We start from the raw sequence: 27,081 nt of genomic DNA on the forward strand, positions 1-27,081 counted from the left end.
ACACCCCAGTGGGGTTTGCCCCAATGTGCTGAGGTGCTCCAGGCACGGACCATCCCAGTGTCCCCCGAGAGCCAACCCATCCAAATGTGTGAGACAGCGCTGCCCCACTAACGTGTGGAGTTGGTGCTCTGGTGAGTTGGGTACCAGGCACGTAGATGAAGATGGGATCCACGGATCCGAAGTACTGAACCGCGAAGCCTGCGCCTCTACATTGGGTGACTCCCAAATAGACTGCCCACCATGAAGAGAGTCTCTGTATAGATGGGTGATCTGGACCCCTTTCTTGTCCTAGCTCCGACTGCTGGCGTGGTCATAGCGCGCAAAATGTATCTCTTGGAAGCAGGGAGAATGCTACAGCCCTGTTGGCTGGTTCGCGCCATGTGAATTACAGCCTCTATGCATTATGGGGCTTGTAGTCCCTTGCGGAGCCTATTGCTCTAATGGCAACTTCGCGTGCCTATACTGCGCATGTGCGGCATCTTGCGCGATCGCAATCAAGATGGCGATGCCCTGCAAGGTGAGCCGCCGGGCCTCCAGTGATCCACTTGCTGGTCCACACCCCCTGCAGTGCCGCCCGTACCTCGCCTGGGTGCGCGCACGCATCCGGAGGTAAGGGGGCCAAGGGGGAACCCAGATATATATGGTGGGCGGTTGGGGGGGGGGGCCGAGACTGGCGAATTCCGTGGCTGGAGGTGGGGGAAGCTGGGTTGGCGCTTCCCCTCCATCCCACGTTGGGAGCGGGCCCACAGGCCGGACACCTTGCGTTACCTGCTCATGCGCGCCAGGACCTCGGCTCTGCGTGTCCACCTCTAGCCACATCATGATAAAAATAGGAAGAGGTCCTGAATCTTCTGGGAATAGTACACATATAAACTGCACCTCGTGTTATATACGACCATCGCAAATGACCAACACAGCACTAAGATAAAAAGTGTGTTTTATTGAGGCTTTGTCCCAAAATGTTAAGAAATTCTGTAACACAGTTTCTTTTACAATAATAATAATATATAATATAAATCATGATATAGGAGGAGTGGCTCAGTGAGTAAAGACACTGACTGACAGGGGAGCCTGGTTCAATTCCCGGTGTCGGCTCCTTGTGACCTTGGGCAAGTCACTTTATCTCCCTGTGCCTCAGGCACCAAAAACATAGATTGTAAGCTCCACGGGGCAGGTCTGTGCCTGCAAAATGTCAAAACGTAAAATTAGCAGCACTATACAAGAACATGCTATTATTATTATTATTTAAAGCCCACAACTTTATCTCCCCTGAGAACAAGTAGAGAAATATGAAGACGTGTGTTTGCAACTCTGTACGTTCTGAACTGAAATGTAAAAAAAATGTATTCCATAAAAACATGGGGTGACGTACTGTCACTGAAACGCATTGGGCGGTGATGTCTGCCAGGGTCTTTTATATCCCCCACCATATTTTTTCTACGTTTTTATGCAATAAACATGTCTGCCATTTTTAGAAGCTTGTTTTTTTAAGAGCCCTTTTTATTTTGGGCTGGACACTGGCAGCGGGGTCTCTTCTGCGGGGTCTCTTCTGCGGACAGCGCGCTTTTTGGGAGAAGCTGGAAACGGAAAGTTATAGGGGTGAATCCTTTAGTGAAAAAATATTTGTCCCCGTTGTGATTGGAGTTTTTATCTGCTGTAGTGCGATACTGTATGTGATATCAAGGCTTTGTGGTTAAGGCAGCGAGCCAATGTCAACTCTGTGTGACCTCAGGCAAGTTTTTCTATATCCTTATGCCTGAGGTGCCAACCGCTAACAAGTTAGATTGAAGCATAGCCATGTGCCAGTGTTATTTACAATTGTTTTTTTGTTTTTGTAGCATGTTCTTGTATAGCACTGCTAGTTTTTACGTAACGCTTTACAGAGACATTTTGCAGACACAGTCCCTGCCCTGTAGAGCTTACAGACTATGTTTTTGGTGCCTGAGGCACAGGGAGATAAAGTGACTTACCCAAGGTCACTAGGAGACGACACCGGGAATTGAACCAGTTTCCCCTGCATCAAACGCAGTGCTAGTCAGTGTCTTTACTCCCTGAGCCACTCCTCCCTAAGACCCCATTTTTATACTCTACAAGAATGTCATACTTTAGGAACTAAAACATAGATACTGTATACTGCTGAGCATACTGTGGGCCTCATGCATGCAATAGATGTAGCTATACCATGGACGTTGAGCCCAGTGTTGTGAATGGGCTTCCCAAGAGTAGTATACAGTAGCTACTGTTGTTGCATTATGTGAAAAAGACACTGAAACTTTACATTTGTGAGCGCCTGTTACAATGTACCTTAATATCACACCAGCCACCATTTGACATGGTTTTGACGAGCACTATGAAACCTGACCGATGGGTCTTACCATGCCTAATACAGATATCTTAATAGCATGTGACAAAAACAGCCACCTCTCTAAGGGGACTCTATTTTTATGGCTTGAGTACTGGCCACTAGAAATAATGCCAACTTATTAGACCCCCACTGGATACATAATTTTCTCTTCACTCCTTTATTTGAATGGAATTTAGTGTATTTGAATATATTATCACTGGGAAACCACGATGAAGAAACTTTAGAATGAGAAAGTAGGTGGTTCATTTACCATGTATATTTTAGGGAATCTGTTAAGGAAATGTATTACAGCTGTATACAGTACCTGTAAGAAAGTTGCAGCTGAAATAGCTTTGCCAAAAATCAACGTTCATTTATTGTAGCAATTTACTGTAGTGCCGACGACTATTCTAAAACAAATCTGGGGCAATCACCAACAAGACCCAGGCACATGCTGGGTACATGCTGCAACATTTCAGTGACATTTCTGCAGACAGACTAATGGCCCATCGGATTAACAGCGGGGGTCCCTTGCAGTCCCATTCAAACTGAATGGGACTGCCAGGGACCCGTGCTGTGTTAGTCCGATGGGCCATTAGTCTCTGCAGAAATGTCACTGAAATGTTGCAGCATGTACCCAGCATGTACCTGAGTCTTGTTGGTGATAGCCCCAGATTTTCCAAGGCATGTTTTAGAATACTCGTCGGCGCACCTGTAGTTACTCTGTATAATTTTCGACCATAAATTCCTTTGCAGGTTTTAAGAACCGAATCTTTCCCAGGACCACTTATGGCCTCATGCATTAGCATATGTTCATATACTGTTTAATTATATTTCACCATGTCTCTCTGTGACCTAAAGAGATTAACATGTATAGGGGTACAGAGAGATTGGGAGATTACTAGATTTCCTCATTTGTATACAAAATGTGGATATCATAAGGATTTCCGCCCCCAGATTCAAATTGTGACCTTACAATGCCATTGCCACATAATAATAATAATAATAATAGCGCTTTTCTCCAAATGGGACTCAGAGCTTCACAATTACAGTGTACAGTAGCGCGGGGTGTACAGCACATAGGAGTTTTTACAGACAGTTCCTGCCCAGATGATCTCAAAATCTATGAGAGATAAAGTGACTTGCCCAAGGTCACAAGGAGCCGACACTGGGAATTTAATCAGGCTCCCCTGATTCAAGCTCCGTGTCATTCTCCCACATTGTTAGATATGAGTGAATACAGCCAGATATGTTTCCGTACGGATATGCACCTTTTCTCGCAGGAACGCCATTCTCGCCGTTTAATGAACAGGCCCATGTCTCATTGCAAGAAATTTTTCATGGTCAAAAAAAGCTTACCGACATCTGCAGCAAAACCCCAAGGGGAATGACCACATATTGGCAGCTTTTGGGTAACATGTTAACTTGCCCTGGTCTAATTAGTTGGCTTAGATCCCCTTGTGAATGGTGAGCTCTTTGGAACAGGGGTTCACTTCTTCCAAAATTTACTGTAATGCTTGATTCTCTTATCCCTGTGGCGTGTGTGTGTGTGCATGTGTGTGTGCATGTGTGCGTGTATATGTGTGTGTGTGTGTGTGTGTGTATATATATATATATATATATATATATATATATATATATAGCAACTGTAAATATTCCTGTATATTCATTTGCATGTCTTAGACAGGTCTGCAACCCTGTCTTTCACCATTATCACCCAGCAAACAGCACTTCCACTGCAGCAAGGGATTCTGGGAAATGACATGCAAATGAGCACACAGTGCCACTTTTTATCTCATGCTCACATTACATGAGCAACCCTTAGTCAATGCATGCTGCTTTAAACACAGCTTTTAAGCAAGGACTTGGGAGATGCAAAGTCAGTTAACCCACTCACAGACATGTTTCAACCTTGATGGGTATCATCAGTGTGAGGTTGGCTTGCTGACATTTGCTCAAATGAGATAAGAGTAGGTAATCACCACGACTATTAAGGTTATGGTGGGTAAAAAAAGTGACTAAAACCCTCCACAGTAAAGCATAAAGCAACTGTAAATATTCCTGTATATTCATTTGCATGTCTTAGACAGGTCTGCAGGGTTGCAGACCTGTCTAAGACATGCAAATGAATATACAGGAATATTTACAGTTGCTTTATGCTTTACTGTGGAGGGTTTTAGTCACTTTTTTTACCCACCATAACATATATATATATATATATATATATATACATACATACACATACAGCGTATAATTATTTTTTAGAAAGAATAGAGTTTCCATAATAATTCATTGTTGTGCTTGTGCAGCATGATACTCTGTTTACTTTTAGTTACATAGCAAATCCATTTCACAAAACTAACATTTGACCAAAGGGAATTAAATACGATACAGGTGCGGGAAATATTAGGAAATGGAATAAGGGCTGACAAGGTAAGTGGTTTGTTGGGAGACCAGTAGTATTGGGTATAAGGGCAGCGATTTGTAGTTGTAGGCTAGGATGATGAGTATGTTTAGAGAGGGCATTGAGTCTTAATATGACACTATTGAGAGGCTTATGTATGTATATTGATTGTAGGTTGTGATACCTTTTGAGGGGGCCCACATGGAGAGTTGTTCAAAGATGAAATGACAGTGTACAAAGCCTTCCAAACCTCATAGGCTTCTTCTTCAAACAAGTGTACTGTGAAGGACACCTGTGAGGTTTCAACAGCTTGTACACTATAATTTCACCTTTGAAGAACTTGTAGGGGTGGTCCCCTAAAAGGTATCGCAACCTACAACAAATCTACATATCTCCAAGATAAATATGGCACCTAGAGCTTTGAGCTCCTTATGGAACCTTAACATGGGAATGGAAGGTGCTTGGTGAATCCTACATCACAACGTATTGCATATATTGAGAAGTCCCCTTTTCTTTATTTCAGGCATGGAAGAAGCGCTGGTTTATCCTGCGCAGCGGGCGGATGAGCGGGGACCCAGATGTCCTAGAATATTATAAGAATGACCACTCCAAGAAACCCATCCGGGTGATCAACCTCAGCTGCTGCGAGCAGGTTGATGCAGGGCTGACCTTCAACAAGAAGGAGCTGCAGGACAGCTTCGTCTTTGACATCAAGACCAGCGACCGGACCTTCTACCTGGTGGCCGAAACGGAGGAGGAGATGAACAAGTGGGTCCGCAGCATATGTCAGATCTGTGGCTTTAACCAGTCGGAGGAGAATGCAGGTACAGCTTTAATTCTTCCGCTCTCACATTACCGCGCAGCTGACTGCCACCCTAACTTTTCCTATTGTCCCATATGACTATTTGCCACGTTCTCTAAGCAGTGCTACTCCATACAACATTTAGTTTAATGGGCCACACAGAGCCACCTGGCACCAGAAGGTGTCTTATGGAGTAGCTCTGCTTACAGAATATCTCTGAGTGACACAAGTGGGGAAAGCAGCCCAAGGTGACACAAAGCACCTTGCTTCATGAACACACGCGTGACATACAGACTGTATGACTCTGTTAACTGCATTGCTGCCAGGAAGACTGCGCATTGCTTGCAGGCCACATAGCAGCAAAGTGGTGGATAAGAGACCATGAATGACCAAATCTTAAAATAGGATCTGCCAATTATAGAGAACAGAATATTTGTAAAGCGGTAAAGCTTTTTTTTTATCAATAGAGTTGAAGCAGGGGGTCTCCGAAGCGGAACCGCGTTGATTTCAGCTCCAGGGACCCCCCGTGTCCCGAAATACTTATCTCCGTATAGGGTGCCGTTATCGGCTCCGACTGGGCTAGATGGGAATATCGTATTGGTGGCATAAATGTCCTATGTCACACAGGCCAATAGGAAGCCGTGATGTCATCCCTTCTGTCTTCCTATTGGCCCGCGTGACCGGGACATTAAAACTGCACACGTCACTTGGACTGCTCCTTTAATTAGGATGTACTAATTCTGTGTTAATTGCTATGACAATGTTAAAGTGACTGTTAACCCCTTCACTGCCATTTTGACGTTTATGAACATTACAAATGTCCTGCCCCTTCCCCCTCTCTCCTGCAGCAGGGGAGGGGCCTGAGTCTCACCCGGTGCATTTGTTTCTCAGCCTGGGGGCGCCATGCTGGCTTCCCTGGGCTGCTCTGACTCTGGGCTATTGCCATCTCTCAGACAGAAAGGAAAGGTGACTCCAGGAGAGCATGCGGCCCACTGCTTTACCCTCCCGCCTCCCACTCAGAGGGGCAACGGGGGGACTTCAAATATAGAGGGAGAGGAGCCCATTTTCGTTTTTTGGACTCTTAGGTAGGTGTGTGTGTGTTTTGGACTCTTAGGTAGGTGTGTGTGTGTGTGTTTTGGACTCTTAGGTAGGTGTGTGTGTGTGTGTGTGTGTGTGTTTTGGACTCTTAGGTAGGTGTGTGTGTGTGTGTTTTGGACTCTTAGGTAGGTGTGTGTGTGTGTTTTGGACTCTTAGGTAGGTGTGTGTGTGTTTTGGACTCTTAGGTGTGTGTGTGTGTGCGTGCGTGCGTGCGTGTGTGTGTGTGTGTGTGTGTAGCTGCGACTCCGGAGATAGCACTGCGCGTTGCGGGGGGTCCATGCTTCCGGGTCGGAACCCCGGCAGCAATAATCCTCCAGCACCGGTGGAGTCGCAGTCCCGCAGTTTACCCGGTGCCAAAAACAGTCATATGTCAAATAAATGGGATTAGTCCTAAACTTGTGATTAGATCCCAGCAATTTGTTCCAGTTCATTTATAATTTTTCTGAGAGGATACCTGCTCGATACTTCTCCATGTGAAATTACCATACTAACTGTGCTGGTAATAAGCATTCTTCTCAGAGTTTCATTAACCTTGCCCTTAGCAAATCATGTGTGTGACACATGACTCCAGATATTATTAGTAGCCTGTCGGATTCACAGTGTTACCATTTAAAAGGTGATACGGTGCAAGTTTTAACTGGTATGTACAAGATGTTCACATGACTAAATGTCTGTGTCACTGTGTGTTAATCGATGGTAGTAGTGTAGGTTTCAAAATGAAACATTAGTGAGACTCCACACCCCCTGATACTATCACACTTTGATTATTGAATCTGTTATTGTTTTGGTGATTCGCTGCCTTTAGGATTATCAAGATTATCAGCTTCTCTCTTGGCCTAGTCACTGAAATAGTCTGCAAGCTTCTGAGCTGAGGTCAGGTACATCTTTGTAGCAATTACTTTGTCATTGGGCATAAGGGTGATTGATTGGTTTTGGGCCTATGTTCTATCTCCCTCCCAGATTAGAGAGAGCTAGTGGGAGGTTGATAGGCCAAAAAGTAAATTCCCCCTCCCCCCCCGATCCAAAATGAACGCCACAAAATAAAAGTTCAATTTCAGCGTCTGTTTCTGGGAATTCACTTTAGCAGACATTGGAGAGAGGAATAAACGGCATCGTTCAAGATGAATATTTTAACGTCAAAGGCATTTTTATGGTTTGGCGCAAAGTGTTTTTGTTACCTTTTACAGAGTGGAAAATACAGCACACACACACACGTACTGTCTCTTCCTCTAGGAGTGTAGTATAGGTTAAGTCAGGGGTCTCACATCAAGTCCTGAAGACCCCACCCCTCAACAGGTCAGGTTTTAAGTATATCTCTGCTTCAGCACAGGTGGCTAAATCTTGAGGCACTGATTGAGCCACTTGTGCTGAAGCAGAGATATCCTTAAAACCTGACCTGTTCGGGGGGGGTAGGGGGGGGGCTTGAGGACTGGAGGTGAGAACCCCTGGGTTAAGTACCTGTAGTAAAGAGACAATATATTTGTACAACGTTATGCGTGTCGAGGTGGATGGACCCAAAGGTGCTTCCGGACTTCTCAGCGTTTGCACATTTTTCTGTTGGAACACAGTCTAACGTGAAACTAGTGTTATTGTTTGTACTTTGTTAAGTGCTGAACATTTACTGAGCGCTGTACAAAATTAAATACAAATTGGCTGACCAATAAGATACAGGAGTAAGGCGAGAGCGAGTGCTGCAGGCATAAATGGAAACCTTGTTTCTCCTTCGAGCTGGAGAGGTAACGCCGTGAGAAGTCTTTTCTCTTTGTAGACAGCGTTCTCGTCTCTCTTGACGCTATTTCGAGAGAGCGAAGGAAGGGGGAGGCCGGGAGGGGACTCGGGTACCCAAAATGAAAAAATATTACATATGAAATGCAAATTAAAGGAGTTTGAAGCAGGGGAACCTGGTTGAATTCCCGGTGTCGGCTCCTTGTGACCTTGGACCAGTCACTTTACCTCCCTGTGCCTCAGACACCAACACAGATTGTAAGCTCATTTGGGCAGGGACCTGTGTCTGTAACAATCCTCTGTGCTGTGTACTGTGCACTATACTGTAATTCTGATGTACTTAATATAATTAATATAATTGGGAGTCCCATTGGGAGTCCTATATGAAATAAAGTTGTTGTTATTATTATTCATATTATTTTTATTATTATTATTATGACACTGTTTGTAAAATGAGGACAGTGTCCCCTTTTGCTGATTGACACTAGCAATCACCCGCATTCTTTTTTATGATTAATATTACTTTTGCTAATAAAACCATTATATTATTATTTGTAATTTTTTGAAGTGAAACTTCTTTGCTGGCGGTTGGAAAATCTCATAGGGTAAAATGAATTCAGTTGTGACTTTCTATGAAACGTTAGTAGCATACTGCGCATGTGCAGACTGGGGCTGCAGAAGGGGGGCACAAGTTCTCAGCAGCACTGTCTGAGCTGAGCGACTTTCAGATTGGGGGCGTGCACCCTGCGATGGTGAAAGAAGCAGGGATCGTGCGTATACGCAGGTAACTCAGGGCTCATGCGCATGCGTTTAAACTGCAACGATATTGCGCATGCGCTGGAGGCATTATTATCATAAGCATGTATGATATCTATGTAGGGTGACCAGGGACAGTCCCGGTTCTTTAAGCTTTGTCCCGGCTGCCCGACATTTTTTAAAATGTCCCGTTTTTTTCTGCCTGTCCCAGTTTTGACCATCAGAGCAGGGGGGGGTGGCAGCAGAGAGCGGAGGCTGGGTCTGACTACAGCTGCAGAGTGTGGGGGTGGGGTCAGCTGCAGAGGGTGGGGGTGGGGTCAGCTGCAGAGGGTGGGGGTGGGGTTAGCTTCAGCGGAGCCCCAGCAGTGAGACCCTGAAATGAGTCAGTGAGCATTTCTGGTGTCTGCTGCCAGGACAGAGGCACAGAATGGAGAGAGAGAGACACACAGAATAGAGAGAGGCAGAGACACAGAGAATAGGGAGAGACAGACACAGAATGGGGGGTGAGAAAGACACAGAGAATGGGAGGTCAGAAAGACACAGAGAATGGGGGGTGAGAGAGACACAGAGAATGGGGGGTGAGAGAGACACAGAGAATGGGGGTGAGAGAGACACAGAGAATGGGGGAGAGTGACAGGTACAGAATGGGGAACCCAGGACCGCTACCTATCACTGGCTCCTCGACTGCCTGTCACCACATACACACACACACACACACACACACACACACATATAGAATCCACAGAAGCAGCCGGCACTCCACTTGCAAGTAGAAAAATTGGGTGCTTGTCCCATAAAGCAATATTAAACCATACGATACCGTTTGAAGCACGAGATCAGGAAACAGCACTCTGGTAAGTTAGATCACAAGTTTTTGTATTGAAAAAGACACATAAACCGATGTTTCGGTCCCCCTTGAGAAAGGTCCCACTGGGGGACCGAAACGTCGGTTTATGTGTCTTTTTCAATACAAAAACTTGTGATCTAACTTACCAGAGTGCGGTCTCCTGAACTCGTGCTTCAAACGGTATCGTATGGTATATATATATATATATATATATATATATATATATATATATATATATATATATATATATATATATATATATATATATATGTGACAGAATTATAGACAGCGCCCCTTACCAAACACACCAAAACTGCTGCAACGCTGATATATGTGGTAGGCGTTTGCACCAGGTCGATAAATTGAGTTCAAACAGATAAATATCAATATAAAAAGTGGCAGGGGCCGTATCTATGCCCAATTGATAATATTATAAAAAAAATTTAGTTTTTAAAAATGTGTTAAAAAGAAAAAGTGTGCATAAAAATCAAAAAGAAAAATAGAAAAATATGAACAAAAATTGATTCAAATTCTATCAAAAATAGAGGACAAAAGAATAACTGTGCAATTGACATAAATAACTAAAAATATGCGAGGTCCAACCTAACCTAAATTGTGAATTACATTCAAGTCATAACAAATAGTGGACCAAAAACAATGATAGTCAAAAAAAAAAAATTTGGTAAAGCAATTGTAAATGTTCACAAAAAATACTTAAGTCCTCAGATTGTCCAGGATAAATGAATCACAAAAGTACAGGCTGCTTCTTCTTGGGTTCACCGAACTCCCACAGCACCTATTTAGAAAAAAGAGAAAAGAAGCGCCCGATCCTTGTGTAAAATCAGATAAGAATTTTAATACATCACGGACAAGACAAATGCACACTTACAATTTGTCTGATAAAATCAGGCATATTATGGGACCAGCCCATGCACCAACTGAAGACTCCACGATCGCCTCTGTGTAAACTGAAGTCCTTTGAAGTGCTGGATCTTGTGTCTGTATCAGCCGTTGTTCCAGAGAGTTGTCCCAGAGAGTAAGGGAATCTGTACTTTCCTTTGCGGCTGCTTAGTTGTAGCGTGCAGCCGCCATTCACCTCTCTCGTGGAGCACTGGGACCCGGAAGGGACTTCACACACGTCTCTGCGTCTCTGCGTCTTCACGTTGGTAGCTGGGAGCTGCTCGACCACCGTAGGTTCACTGCCACATATCCCAAGGTGAATGGGGGGAAGAGAGATACACACAGTGAATGGGGGGAAGAGAGAAACACACAGTGAATGGGGGGTGAGAGAGACACATAGAATGGAGGGAGAGAGACAGAGAGAATGGGGGAGAGCAACAGGCACAAAATGGGGGAGGGAGACAGGTAGTGGTCCTGGGTTCCCCATTCTGTGCCTATCACTGGCTCCTCGACTGCCTGTCACCACATACGTGCGTGCGTGCGTGCGTGTGTGTGTGTGTGTGTGTATATATATACACACACACACTGTTAGGTCCGGAAATAATTGGACACTGACACCATTTTCATAATTTTGGCTCTGTACGCCACCACATTGTATTTGAAATGAAACAACCGAGACGCAGTAGAAGTGCAGACTTTCAGCTTTAATTCAAGGGATTGAACAAAAATATCGTATTAAACATTTAGGAATTACAACCATTTTCATACACAGTCCCCTTATTTCAGGGCCTCAAATGTAATTGGACAAATTAACACAATCATAAATAAAATGTTCATTTTTAATACTTTGTCGAGAATCCTTTGCAGGCAATGACTGCTTGAAGTCTTGAACGCATGGATATCACCAAACGCTGGGTTTCCTCCTGTGATGCTTTGCCAGGCCTTTACTGCAGCTGTCTTCAGTTGTTGTTTGTTCGTGGGTCTTTCTGTCTTAAGTTTTGTCTTCAGCTAGTGAAATGCATGCTCGATCAGGTTGAGATCAGGTGATTGACTCGGCCATTGCAGAATATTCCACTTCTTTGCCTACAAAAACTCCTGGGTTGCTTTCGCAGTATGTTTTGGGTCATTGTCCATCTGTAAAGTGAAGCGCCGTCCAATCAACTTTGCTGAATTTGGCTGAATTTGAGCAGACAATATATCCCTATACACTTCAGAATTCATCCAGCTGCTTCTGTCTTCTGTCACATCATCAATAAACACTAGTGACGCAGTGCCATTGTATGCCATGCATGCCCATGCCATCACACTGCCTCCATCGTGTTTTACAGATGATGTGGTATCCTTCGGATAATAAGCCGTTCCAAGCCTTCTCAATACTTTTTTCTTCCCATCATTTTGGTTCAGGTTGATCTTAGTTTCATCTGTCAAAGAATGCTGTTCCAGAACTGGGCTGGGTTTTTTAGATATTGTTTGGCAAAGACTAATCTGGCCTTTCTGTTCTTGAGGCTTATGAATGGTTTGCACCTTGTGGTGAACCCTCTGTATTTGCTCTTGTGAAGTCTTCTCTTTATGGTAGACTTGGATAATGATATGCCTACCTCCTGGAGAGTGTTCTTCACTTGGCTGGATGTTGTGAAGGGGATTTTCTTTACCATGGAAAGGATCCTACGATCATCCACCACTGTTGTCTTCCGTGGATGTCCAGGCCTTTTTGTGTTGCAGAGCTCACCAGTGCGTTCTTTTTTTCTCAGAATGTACCAAACTGTTGATTTGGCCACTCCTAATGTTCCTGCTATCTCTCTGATGGATTTTCTTTTTTTTTTTGCAGCCTAAGGATGCCCTGTTTCACTTGCATTGAGAGCTCCTTTGACCGCATGTTGTGGGTTCACAGCAACAGCTTCAAAATGCGAATACCACACCTGGAATCAACTCCAGACCTTTTACCTGCTTAATTTATGATGAAATAACGAAGGAATAGCCCACACCTGTCCAAAAGCTTTTGAGTCAATTGTCCAATTACTTTTGGTCCCTTGAAAAAGAGGGGCCTACATATTAAAGAGATGTAATTCCTAAACCCTTCCTCCAATCTGGATGTGAATACCCTCAAATTAAAGTTGATAGATTGCACTTTAAGCCCATATTCATTATTTAACTGTAACTTGAAATTATTTTGGTACACAGCCGAAATAACAAAAATTGTATCAGTGTCCAATAATTTCCGGACCTAACTGTGTATATGTATATATATACGCACCGCCCTGAGGAAGGTCCATTGTTGGGACCGAAACGTTGGATATTTGTGCTTTGTTTAAAATTCAATAATTAATTTACTATACTTACCTGAGTGCTGTCTGCTGATTTCGTGGAAAAAGGTATCGTGCATTTGTTATTACTTTATGGGACATTCACCAACCGTTATTGAAAGACTATTGGAGTGGCGGCTGCTTGGATCTCTATCTCGCCTGGGCTGGTTTCTGGCTACCAGTCTGCCCTTCTCCTGGCAGTATGCCCTGGTAAGAGCAGGCCTGCTAGGACTAATCCTGGGTTTTCCCCACCCCCAGCAGCTTCAGTAAGTCACAGGGGAGGCGGTGTGACTAAGCCTGTGTGTCCAATCAGGGACTCAGACCTGGTTCCTGCTTTTCTTGTACTTAAAGGGCTGCACTACCAAAGTTAGTCAGTTGTCTCTACCTTTGAGAGAGACAAATTCTCACACAGAAGTGCGGATTGGCTGTGCACTTACTGCCTTCTCCCTGTGGGGAGTTAAGAGTGAGAACATTCCTGGCTCTAATAGGGAGTCAGGGAAGAGCAGGGACTGCTTTGGGGACCCTGTACCCGCAGAGGAGGTCCAGGGTACATCCTGAGGGTGAAACCCCAAGAACTGCTGTAACCACTGTGAGCAATGTATGCTGAACATCTGCAGTGTGTATGAATAAAGTGTGTTCCTGTTGCAATATACCTTCCTGCCTGAGACTGCAATCTATCAGGACAAGGGGAAGTAAGTTCTCCTGCAGGGATTGTCTCCAGAACCCTGGGGCCTGCAAGAGATGGAGGCGCTGTCACATGGAGTACAGTTACTACCCCAGAAGCCTGTTCTGTTCTCCCCTACAACAACGTGGGAAGCTCAGATCTACTGTGAGCCAACAGGTATGAACCACATCATACCATGTAGCAGTGAAATCTCCAAGAGGGTGGGGGAACATGTGTTACATTTGGAGGCGCTGCTGAGATCATCAATACAGGCTTTCAGCGAAGCAAAACTGAAAGATAATAAGGTACGCATCCAGCGAGAGTACGAAGGAAGGAGGGAGGCCAGGGGACCCCGGCATACCATAACTAGGGCTGAACTTCACCGTCAGGGAGCTACAGCCTATGCTGACCTAATGGACAAACTGTGCTGAAGCAGAGGGCTATTGCTGTTCTGAGTCACCCTGGATATTGATAGCTGTGGAGGTCTGGAGGGGATAAATGGTTAACTTGGTCAAAAAATTCCTGAAAGGGTTTACAGTGTCAGTGCAAGAGCAGGGTGGTGTAAGGTGCTGCCAAGGAGGTCGTAGGAGGAGTGCCAGGACCTACTCGGATGCTTGAACCTCTGTATAGAGACTCATCGCAGTGCTACCAGTCGTGGATGCACAGGGAGTCACAGGGTGCTCAAACTCGACTGTTATCGTGTGCAGTGTACTGAAGAAAGAGTTTTGCCTAGCCTGGGGTATATTGATGTCCATGTACATGAGATTACCATGTACTGCAGATGTACCTGGAGAGCGGCCCCTTTGCAAAATCGTGAGGGTTGCGCTATGTTGAATCACTATTTCAACTGAAATGGCGGCTTCCCTGCAAGGGAGTGCACCGCGTGGACTGTGCGATCTAAAATGGTGTCTCCCGCCAAGGCGGATAGCGCATGTGCTGGTTGCAAAAGAACTGCACGCCTCGCTGCAAAATTTTGCAAGGGTTTGGCGCGAAAGCCAGAACCCCACCCAAGCGATGTGACTGGCTCAACTCAGTGTCAGAGTCACACCCCGTCCACATCATCGGGTGTCTCTCCTCTAATCTCCACCAGTGGGAGGGGACACGCCGACAACCAATGCCTAAAGATTTCAGAGAATAAGGGAAGTACCGGATACAGAGGGCCACACCCTCAGTTCTTCGGAGCCTGGCGAGTGAAAGGAGCGAGCTGCCCCTTGCTTTTGTGCCCTTGTGTTCAGCAAAAACTGATTATGTCTGGAGATATGGAATTTGACCCCTATCGGTTACCAGGAGGACACGTGGAAAGGAAGTGGTATCTACAATGCTTCTGTCCCAAAGGCGATTTCCCAGATGGCAAACTGACCTGAGGAGGCCAGTGTGACTGCTGCGGAGCATGTTTCCTGAAGCCCACGCCGCTGCGGCCTACGGAATTACAGAGAATGATGCGACTGACCCCAGTACCTGGGTGGTCGATTCTGCTGCTAAAGCAAAGTCTACCTCAACTATGGATGGTTCGGAGGGCCCGTGCGCCTTAACAGACGTTCCAGGGGGTCCGTGCACCCCGGTTCCAGAGCCGGAACCCCAGATGTCAGCACCACCGGGTAAGGTGACTACCCAGGGAGTGTTGCGAGTGCTTCCACTAGTGGCGCAGAGGCGGGATTGCTTTCTGCCGGTGGCCACCTGTGAATGCGAGGTGCCTGACACCGTTCCCATGTGGAGGTGTCCCTACCCTCATCATCTTCAACCAATGACAGTAGCCAACGACCTGTGGTGATGCGCCAACCGGCGGACCACCCCCGAGACCTGGAAGAAAAAGAGCCACCTACCTTCAGAGTGGAGCGGCCGAGTCCAGAGACCACCCCACGGCGAGCACTGGTGCGGCCTTGACCGAGGAGAAGTCCCACAGCCATGGCGGTGCCCAGTGCAGCGGAGGCGGTACCTGACAGCATTCCAGATGAACCCACGACCATCTCGAGCCAGCGGAGCGGTGAGGCACCAACCCTTTCCTCCCTGCAGGCTGCGATGCAGGTATCCAGTGAAGAATCCCTGCCCGGCGCCTACTTCTACGAGGAGGAGCGCCATGTAGTTCCGGCGCAACCCATGACAAACTTCCGGTGGGGGACTTTGACCAGTACCGAGATCCCGCAATGTCTCCACCAGATGACGTCACTTCCGTGTCGACCTCCGGAGCGGATCGGGACTGTGCTGTGACCACGCCGGTGAGTAGCGCCCTCTCCAGGCGCAAAATGGAGCTCTATATTTACAAATGATGGACTATCACTATTGCATCCAAATTACAATGTAATTTGGATGCTATGGTGATAGTCCATCACTTGTAGGTTTCATGTGTTTCATCCCTTTAAATATATGATTTGGTAATCCTAATCTATTTCCAGAGACCAAAACATTTTCTGACGTCTTCGCTGCTCAGTTTGGAGTGGATATAAATAACACGAGATTAGGGTGTTGAGCTTTTTCATCGCTGCTTTTGTAGAGCATTGGTTGGGAAGCAGTGTCCTCTTATGCAAAGTCCTGTGTTAGTCACTGCAATACTGTTCCTCAAATGGATAATGTATAGTTCAAGGGAGGTGGGGTGATGGGGGGGCAACTTGAGTCCTCAAGGTCAAGTTTTCAGGATATCACTGCTTCAGCACAGGTGACTCAATCAGTGGATCAGTTGAAGACTGTACCGCCTATGCTGAAGCAGGGTTATCCTGAAAAGCTGACCCTTAAGAACTGGAGTTGGCCACCCTTGGTATAGTTGTTCTCCTTTACAAATGTATCGCAGAGGGACTTTCCCTTCACACAAACTGAAGGAGTTTGCAGGCGGACGGACAGATCAGTGACAAACACAAAATTGGCTCATCATCAGATTTGGTTCTCTCGGGTTTAGCTCGAAGTTCGGTGGGATTTAGAAAAATCGGATCCGTTGTGACTCAAACTTCCTAACAAACGTATGACGTTCAGAAGTGCATAAAAAAACACAAACCGGCACATCCTTCGTTCTAACAACCAATACATAATGCTAGGATACAATGATGTTCATAAGTAGGCCTAGTCTTCGATGCAAGACCTTTCCTTTCCTGGTCTTTATGCTTGGAGAGAGGTCTTTCCCAGAAGCAAAGCCTGGAGCCCTCCCTGCTCAGTGAGGAACGCAAGGAGGCAGTTACCTTATAAAAAGAGAATTCTTCACACTGGAATAACCATTTTCTTTGCCAGAGGGGCCTGCAACGTATTGCAAGGCAGGAATCCACTTCAAATTTAGAAGATTTTTTTTATTTAAAGTACCACTATTTATTTTAGTCACAGAACCCACTTTTTTTTGGTTGCTCACCTACTGTTTATTCTGCCTTCTAAGCATAAATATTATAAATGTTTTCTACGTATAGTGTGAATAGCTGCTTCCCAAATGTTTTTTTTTGTTGGACACCGAACCACTACCTTTTATTTAACCCCTTTCGACCACCGGGTGAATATTCTGGCAATCCTGGAACAGAGACAAACTCATTTTTTCTGGGTCTTTAAATAAAAAAAAATGTTTTCAGTATTTCGGTTTAAAAGTGCCAATTTCTATTGAAGCTTTAGACCCCCCCGTCACCTCCCTTGGAATCCCAGGGCTCTGCGAACATAGGTTAAAAATCAGTGAATGTTGTCACGTCTGCTAAAATAGCTGTGCCCGAGTTTATTCCCAAGGTAAACTGACCTGTTATTAACCTGCTATACGGTGTTAGGGCCAACATGCACTTGACTTTAGCATAACATTCTCTGTTCTGACTTGTTACTGTCCCTTCTCCCTTGTGTCTATCTAAGCGTTAAGGAAACAGAATGGAATTTACTGCACCGTGAACAGTGCATTACCGTACAATATAATGAGTTGGGTGAGATGCATAGCTAATACTGCAGTAATGCCCATCCTGTTTCTGCACTCTTCTGTCTGAGGCCCCTATTACATGAGGATCGAAGCTATCGCATTGTTAACTGTGCATTGCTTTTTTCTATATAGCGAGGAGGAGGTACAGCTAACAGAGTATTAACCTCCATTCTGGTGAATGAAAGTCACAGCATCATTTACTGTACGGCATCTTCTTTCTCACTAAATTAAATATGGGCCTAAATGAAATGTATCCCTGAGTTCTGTGCCAGTGTATTTTAACACTATGTGCAGGAGCCTCCCCAGCCTCCCAGAGAGATCTGGCACGTATATATCGGGGCACATGCATCAAGGTGTCTTAGCCGTGGCCATTTCACCGCCGCAAGTAATCCTAACCTTAACCTCTAACCCCAAAAACCCTGACCCCTTCTCCTTACCGTAACTCCTAACCCCTACCTCAGAGGCTAAACGGCACCAGGTAATTGTCCCTTTCCGGCATCAAGTGCTGATACGGGTTATCGCACTTGTTCCGGCGGTAACTCCTATTGACTTAAAATGTTAGCGCCCAACAGGTGTGATTACCCGTATGGCACTTGATGCTGATACTGCAGTAAAGCAATATTCCCACTGTGGCTGGAGTCCATAGGGACAATTTCAAGTGGGTTTTCTTGTTACAATCCTGGCGAGTTTACATCGGGGCACAGTATTTGGCTACCCAGTACAGTTGACCTCACTTGAGGGTGCTGGATTCGAGCGGCCGGGCAATGAGGTAGCAAGGATGAAAATGATGGGCGAGAGGAACTTTTGTAGTGCAACTCGGCCTTTATTCATGTCCCCACACACAGAGACACCTCGCTCACACTTGACAAAGTTGTACGTTAGTTTACATACTCGTGGTTACTCATTGACACAGTGCTTCCCTATGTGCCCACTCAACACTCAAAGGGAGGTGCATTTACTTGGTTGTATTACTTGTATTGGACAGGGCCCCCTACGGGTAACATCCCTTGTAGCCGTCTACTGTGGGCCCTTACTGGGATCCTAGCCGGTTCTGTGCAGGTACCGACAATATACCATTCCTGATTGGGAATTGTCACTTCCCTACTGATTGATGAGAATACATCCGCCTGTAGAGCTGATCCGCTGTCTAGGATGTTTCACTGCGGCCGTTTGGCCACAACCAACATGCTGCCAGCCTCCTACCATGGGGACACTTCACCGCAGGGTCATTTTGACACGGGACACTTCACTGGGATGTTTGCTCCAGCACCTGACCGCAGTCCGTAGTGCGCCCTACCCGACAAGACAGGTCTGCTGCACCCGACCGTCTGACAACTGCATTTTTAAATGTACCGCGCAGGACAGCTACACTGCCTAAACAGACCGCTCCGATGCGCCATCTTTAAATGTCCCATTCTGGCTGACGCACGGGTGCCCTCTGCATATGGCCGGCTGTGGCGTGTCTGCCTCTCCCTCTGTGGTACCTGCGTGTTTCCATTGGCCTTATAGTTGGGGTCCTTTCTACAAGGGCACTGTCCCTATCTGTAACATAACAAACAAGGAAACATAATCCTACATCTATCCCTACTTATTGTCATTTATTTGAATGGTTCTCTTCTCTTGTACAGCACTGGAGAGCAGCTTCTCCACATATTGAATAAGGGCCATACATAGCTGTTCTTTTTTGACAAGGACACCATACAAGGTTCGGTTGTTACTTAGTGACAGATGCACGATTGTCAGTGGACAGTCACTGTGACAGTTTGTGTGCTAAAGTTCTCAACAAGCTGATATGCAACTTTTTAAGCAGCAAAAGTATTTTTAATTTGATATAAAACAATGTTCACACAATTGTGAAATTCTCCGTATATCGTTATAATTAAGGGTGGGAACTTCTACTGGGGTTTTTGGTTCTAAAAATGTTTTGTATTTTTTTTTTTTTTTAAATTACATTCTGGAAAACCCCTGAAAATAAGCAGAAAACAAAATTGATTCCGTTTTCAAACTTTTTGCTAAATTTGGGGGTTGTTTTGTTTGCAAACACAAATTTGCCCAGATTAATATTTATTTATTTTTAATCTAAAAATGAGCCTTTCTTGGGTCTTGCAGTAAAGTTTGTCCCGAGCAAACGTTGAGCTCCCAGCAGTTCAGATGTTGAGCTGGCAAAGCTGCTTGTCCTTGGTTTTAGTGGCTTCTGCGACTAATAAATAATGTTGGGTAATGTTGAATAAAGTACGTTTTTCGATGTCTCAACGGAAAAGCTTTCCACACACTCTGGCCCTGATGCTTGGAGAGAGGTCTCTGCCGAGAGCAAAGTCTGGAGCCCTCCCTGCTCAGTGACAAATGCGAAGATGCAGATACCTTATAGCAGGGGTTCTCAACTCCAGTCCTCATTACCTCACTAACAGGTCCGGTTTTAATGATATCCCAGTTTCTGCACAGGCTGACTGAACCACTGATTGAGCCACCTGTTCTGAAGCAGGGACTGATTGAGTCACGGACTGGTTGAGCCACCTGTGCTGAAGCTGGGATATCCTTGGGGGGGGAGGGGGTTGTCCTTGAGGAGTGGAGTTCTAAACCCCTGCCTTATTTTTTATTTATTTATAAAAATGTTTTACCAGGAAGTATTACATTGAGTTACCTCTTGTTTTCAAGTATGTCCTGGGCACAGAGTTATAAAAATACATGGTTACATTAAAAGAACAGGGTTAAACAGTCAATTCACATGCATTTCATGGACAGATAGAGTTGGAAAATTGGGTACAGGGGATAAAGGGTTTGTGAGTTTCAGATTGAAATAGAGCAGCTTTAACATCACTTTAACATCAGCGAACGGCAGCAAACGGCTCACATCCTTTGCCTGCCCTTCGGCTGCGCCAAAGGCTGTCTGCCTTTGGGGCAACGCAGATGTACACTGGGGTGGTTGATTTTCAATGCAGCTATGAACAAAAAGTTATTTGTGTCCTCTTGGCTCATTAACATTCCAGTGGGTGGGGTTGACGTTCAACAAAGTACAGGCAAATGTTAACCCTTAGCACGCTGGTCCGGTGCAGAGGGGAGCATCTCTTGGGGAGCCCCATCAGGCTGTCCTCCTTTGGGGCAACGCAGATGTACACTGGGTAATCGTTACACTGGACTAACCCCTTTCTCTGCCAACGGGGCCTCCAACATACAGTACTACAAAGCTGCAATCCACTTCATATCTGGAAGAGGTTTTGAAACACATTTTTCTAACTAGGGTTTTTTTTTGCCCCCACCAGACGTTTCTCTGGTCATTCTGCTGGCAGAACCCCCAGTTAGAGATAAGATTAACGGTTTACCCGTGTCAGGGTTTTTCCTCACTCAAAGTGGCCATCCGCAACTTCCATTCCAGTAATCCAGTCAAGTGATGACATCATAGGTACTGTAATGTCAGATTGGATGGCATCATCATTGATTGATCATTCATCATTGATCATTGAAAAAGTGCGTATCTGTATGAAACAGCCATAAATCAGTTTTATTAATTTGCCACCCCTATGCTTTTCTCCATTTTTTTTAAAATATATATACTTAAGTTTTTTTAAAAAAGTTTTTCCAACAATTGGGAGGGGGGAGGGGGAATACAGAAATCAAAAATCAAAATGGGAAAGGGGGGTGGGGGGTGGGGAGGAATAGTGCAACATTCCCGACGAGCACATATTACATTATAAAAATACACAATGGATGTCCAATGGCAAAAATAAATAAATATTAACATACATATTTTAAGGAATCGGGGTACACATCCCCTGCGGCGTGTTCCCTCACATCCTGCTGCACAGCATCCCGCTGCAAGCGGTAAGAGAGTGCGTTCCACATGGCGCGCTTCCTCCTTGCCTCCTGCTGTACAGCCTCCCGCGCACCTTACAGAACACGTGCGCCCACGGAGGGCTTTCAAGGATCACACGGAGCTTGTCTCTGCCCCTCCGCTGGTACGCCGCACTGAGCACATACATGACGCGTGTGCACCGCTCCCCAGCTGTGCGTCAACACTAATTTCTCTCCCACCTGTCTCCTGCACCTTGTAGCCTGTCCCTGCTTCCGCGGAGGCCGTGCCTCCGCTCCTCCCCTCAGTCCTATTCGTCCAGCTCTCCTATATATGCTCAGCCTTTCCTTTCATTCTTTGGCTGAGCATAGTTCATGGTTGCCTTGTGTTCTCACGTCTCTGCCTTGCCTTGTTCCTGTTGTGCTTTAACCCTCTGCTGCTTATCTCTTCTGTGTACTGACCCGGCTTGACTTTAGGACCCCTCTCTGGATTACCGACCCCGGCTTGCCTCTGACCATCCGCTATTCTGGCCCAACCTCAGACAACTGCACTCCGGATACTCTCCTGGCACCTACCTACAATCTCGGCAAGTATTAAGGTGTGTCTCCGCTGCTGTGGGTGCACAGTTTCATACTTTCCCACCTCAGTACGGGGTCCCGCCTTGTTCGAGGTGAGCGCAAGCGTTACACATATACTTCAAATCAAATCCTCTGTGTCTTATACTTTTTTGTTTTTTGGTTGGCTGTCTCCCCGGGCGACTCGGGAAACAGAGAAGGTCTTCACTGGAAAATATTGGACTGGTTTATGGGCGGATGTCCTTGCGTGTTGAGTCTCATAAATCAGCCATGGCTGCCATACTTTCTGAAATTTTGAGTAAGTGTCATCTAGAATCCCAGTAAGTCTTTCCATTTTAAGAGAGTACCAGATTCTTGTTTTTATTTGGTTGAGAACCGGTAGGTTCGGGCTTATCCAAGCCGATGCTATGGCACGGCGTTTTGATGTCGTTATATGGCTAATAAGTTTGTTTTGGTATCTTTCCATATTCTCCTGAGCTTTGTTTAGAAGACATACCCATGGGTCGACAGGAAAGCCAAAACTCAGAACTCTCTGCGTCAGCCTATGTACCCTCTTCCAGATCTCCGCCACCCCGGGACACAGCCACCACATTTTAATAAACGAGGCGAGCTGGTCACAGCCCTTAGGACACAAAGGGGACGTTCCCGGGTACTTCTTGGCCAAACGCTCCGCAGTTACGTACCACCTATATAATACTTTGTAAGCATTTTCTTTGATCTGTGTATATATAGAGCTTGTGGTTGCTGCTTCAAATACTTCCCCCCATATTTCTGGTTCCAGAGTTTGGTTTCGGTCTCTTTCCCACTGTTCTATAAAAGGGCATTCTTTTTCCAGAGAAGGGAGAAAGATTGAGGAGTCAACCCCCTTTGAATTGGGGCCTTGCGGCACAGTGTCTCGAAAAAAGGCAAGGGTGGAGCTAGGCCTCCACCTTGAACAAAACCCTGGATCTAAAGGTACCTGAAAATCTCTCCACTTGGGAGATCATACTGGTATCTGAGGGTGGAGAAATAAAGGACCTTGGATTTGTCCATATCCATAATGTCTACTATCCTATGGATCCCCCTTGATCTCCATGCTTCACAAATTGACCCCGCCATACCCAGGGAGAACTCTGGGTTAAAAAATAGTGGTGTCATGCCTGATCTATCAAGAGTGAGCTTAGTTTTTTTTTATTTTTGTTTAACAAACTCAAATTGTGAGATATCGAGTGTAAACAGCCACTTGCTTTCTTTTGGGAAATCTTAGGGGACCACAAAACTGATCTTAATTCCGGGGGGCCAGCAAGTCCGTCTCCAGTTCCACCCCATCTCTTACCTCCTATATCTGATTGCCAGGCTAAAATCTGGCTAAATTGAGCTGCTTTATAAAAACAGAGTAGGCACGGTAGAGCCAGACCTCCTTTCAGTCTGGATTGGCTGAGAATGGTTCTGGCCACTCGAGGGCTCTTGTTGTTCCATATTAAGGATTTTATGTGGGACTGTAAATCTTGAATTTCCCACAGTGGGACCCGGATGGGGAGAGTGAGGAACAAATATAAAACTCTAGGGAGGAGTTTCATCTTAATTGAGTTAATTTTGCCAATTCAGGAAATATTATGTTTGGACCAACTAACCAGGTCATTCTTAAGAGACCTGAGGAGGCCTGGGAAATTAGCACTGCACAGAGTTAAATAATCATTCGTCAAAAATATACCTAGATACTTCAAGGCTTTACTGCACCATTTAAATTCGAAGTTTACTGAGATTAATGTGACTACTGTTTTAGGAAAATTAATATTTAGTGCCTCAGATTTATTACCATTTATTTTAAAACCTGAAAGTCTACTAAAGATCCCAAGTTCCTGGAACAGGTTTGAGAGCAATATAAGTGACTTTGAGAGTGTCAAAGAGTGTTATTTGCCCAGAACTAGGATACCCTCTATGTTGGGGTTGTTTCTAATATGACTGGCCATTGGTTCGAGGGAGAGGGCGAACAACAGAGAGGGGATAGTGGACATCATTGTCTAGTGCCTCCTTTGATTTGAAAAAACCTCAGAGGCTATTCCTGAGCATAATACCCTGGCCGAAGGGGACGTATAAAGAGCCGAAACTGGGCCTCGAAGCCAATTATTATTTTTTTAGTGTACCTTCCATATATTCCCAGTCCAGATGGTCAAACGCTTTCTCTGCGTCTAAAGATAATGCCATGGGCTGGATATTTGTTTGTTTGGCGTGAGCCACTAAGTCGATCGTTCTTCTCGTATTGTCGGCCGCCTGTCTTCCTGGGACAAAACTACTTGGTCCAGGTGGACCATACCAGGCAATACTCTATTAAGACGGTTGGCAAGAATTTTTGAGAAGATCTTCAAGTCTACATTTATTAACGATATCGGCTTGTAGCTCGCACAGCATGCAGGGTCTTTCCCGGCCTTAGGGATGAAACATACATTGGCTTGTAACATAGTATTCGGGAAATCTGCACCGTCTAGTATGGAGTTAAAAAGATTTTGTAGATGGGGAATAAGAAGGCGGGCAATGTTTTTAAAATATAAATCCCGTCTGGGCCTGGGGATTTGTTTGGCTTCAGGGAACTAATCACCTCCGCTATCTCTTCTGGCGTAATTAATTTGTTTATGTTGTCTTGCTCGTGCTCAGGAATAGTGGGTAATCCTGAATCCTATAGATATTTTTCCAGTTCCTTTCTATAATTCTGGGATTTAGTTGCTTTTTTACCATCATATAGCTTACTATAGAAAGTGGAACTCCTTTGCAATTTTAACCGGGTTAGATGTTAGGTTCCCAAGTTGGTTCGAATTTTATGGATACCTAACTTGGGTTGTTTATGTCTAAGGCGATATGCCAGCATAGAGTCAGGTTTATTAGCCTTCTCAAACTATTTTTGTTTGGTTCATGTCATCATTTTTTCTGCAACTTCGGACAGACAAGTATTAAGTTCCTCTTTGCGGTTCGTTAGCTTCCTCAAATATTTTTTTGGAAGGGTTGTTTTTAGGTGATTGCTCTAGCTTTGTAATTGTTGGGTTAAACGTGTCAATTTTAGCTTGTCTCGCCCTTTTCCTGTTTGCCGCTATTCCAATTAGGTTGCCTCTCAGGACAGCCTTATGAACTTCCCAGATAGATGAAGGACCTTGGACACTCCCAGCGTTAAAAAAAAAAAATCTGTAATGTCCCTGTCTCCACAATCTCGGGGATCTTTATCAACCCCTCGTTGAGTCTCCAGGATCTACTGTAAATGGTGGGGGAGCTGTCAAATCTCTTAAGTGTTACCTCCACTGGGGCATGATCAGACCACTTAATATTTTTTGTGTTGATTGCACTTGGGTGATTTGGGGAGTCGAGATACAAATATAGTCTAATCTGGTGTAGACTTTATGAGGGGCTGAGTAGAATGTGTAGTCTTTACACTTGGGATTCAGCTCCCGCCACACATCGACAAGGCCAAACACTCTGAGATATTCTATTCGTTTTAGGTGGTCGTCCGGGCTTTGGGACAGCTGGCTCTGTGACATTGGGGTTGACCTGTCTAAATTTTTATCCAGAGTGGTGTTAAAATTTCCGCCTAATATAATTTGGCCTTTCGCCACGGATCCCAGCTTTCTAAAAAAGGTAAAAAAGAATTTGGGGCGTTCAGAATTGGGTGCATAAACATTAGCAATTGTCACCTCCACCCCATGCAAGGTACCGGACACAATCGGGTATCTCCCCTCAATGTCCGACACCACTCTGATCAGGGTGAACAAGAACCCTTTATGGAGCAGGAATGCCACTCCTCTCTTTTTTTACCAATGCCGAGGCTAAGAATATCTGCGAAAAGTGTTTGTCGTAAATCCGTAAGGGGTCTGACTTTCTAAAGTGTGTCTCTTGCACTAATATGATGTCAATAGTGTACACGGTGTGGTGAGCGCAGAAACAAGAACAGAAAAGCACAATCAGTAGTTGTCTCAATAAGCTCAATAGGGAATAGAGGGTGGGGAGGGGCTGGGGGGCGGTGGATGTAAATGACCAAATAATGTTAACAACACTCACACGGCCATGTGTGATCAACAACCCATAATGGGAAGTGTCTTCTCTGTGAAGTTTTCTTCTCTTTTTCTCCTCCAACCAAGACTGTGGTAATCTCAGGGAATAGAGAAAAAAACAGAATCGGTGCACTTAGGGACTTGTGGTGTAATAATAAATGCCAATAATAAATATCTACACTCACATGGCCATATGTGAGTGAAGGGCACCCAGAGGATCCCCAGCCACATATGTCGTGGTACACGGTGGGTCATCAGGTGTCACTCATTCAGCAGCATACAGTTGCGGATCGCAGAAATAGATTAAATGAAATGTAATCAAACAATAAAAATATCAATGACGTGCCAAATAGGAGAGGCACTTACATAAAAACAGTGGAGTGGAGAATGAACAGGCAGACTCACGGCGACTTCCCTCAGCACTCAGCCCGGAATGAATCCTGAGAACCTGAGGAAGTCTAACGATGAAACGCGTAGCTCTGCTGAGGTCTTTTGAGTGCATGAACTAAAGGGAGAGGGGAGGGGAAGCCCCCGCATCAGCTTGAAATTAACACATAAATAATAAGCAGTGTAGAGAACAATAAGGTGCAAATGGGGACAGGAGACTAGATAAACATAACAGACAAAGATACCCCAGTGAATGCACTGGAAATGATAAAGTAGGAATAATGATAATCGTAAAAACTAATTGTTTAATCTATATAACAAAAATAAAATAGAAATATTTCTACAAAGGGATGTGGTGAGAAGGTCCATGGCCACTCCCTAAAGACATCCCAATTGAACTCCAACAAAAAAATAATGTAGAAGTTAACCTAAGGCAACACTAGTCTATAGAGAGCCTAATAGTATACAGGCTAAATGGTCCGTAATAAATTCCTGAGGAATTAATAGTAACAGTGAGTATGTCACTACTATTAACTGAAAAACTGGTAAGGTACAGTGTAACCATATACCAGCACTGGTGCCAGAAGGAATAATACAGGACAAAA

General features: G+C 45.1%; 1 protein-coding gene across 2 annotated transcripts in view; it reads left to right on the plus strand.

Annotated features, from left to right (window-relative positions):
* Positions 1-27,081, plus strand: part of GAB2 (GRB2 associated binding protein 2) — a 271,494-nt gene that overhangs the window by 170,726 nt on the left and 73,687 nt on the right. For both annotated transcript variants that reach the window (XM_075592614.1, XM_075592613.1), the window contains one exon: positions 5,272-5,572. In XM_075592614.1, coding sequence (XP_075448729.1) covers positions 5,311-5,572 — 262 coding nt within the window. In that variant the 5' untranslated portion in view covers positions 5,272-5,310. The remainder of the gene's footprint in view (positions 1-5,271; positions 5,573-27,081) is intronic.

This window comes from Ascaphus truei, chromosome 3 (genome assembly GCF_040206685.1).
Source record: "Ascaphus truei isolate aAscTru1 chromosome 3, aAscTru1.hap1, whole genome shotgun sequence".
Classification (NCBI taxonomy): Eukaryota; Metazoa; Chordata; class Amphibia; order Anura; family Ascaphidae; genus Ascaphus; species Ascaphus truei.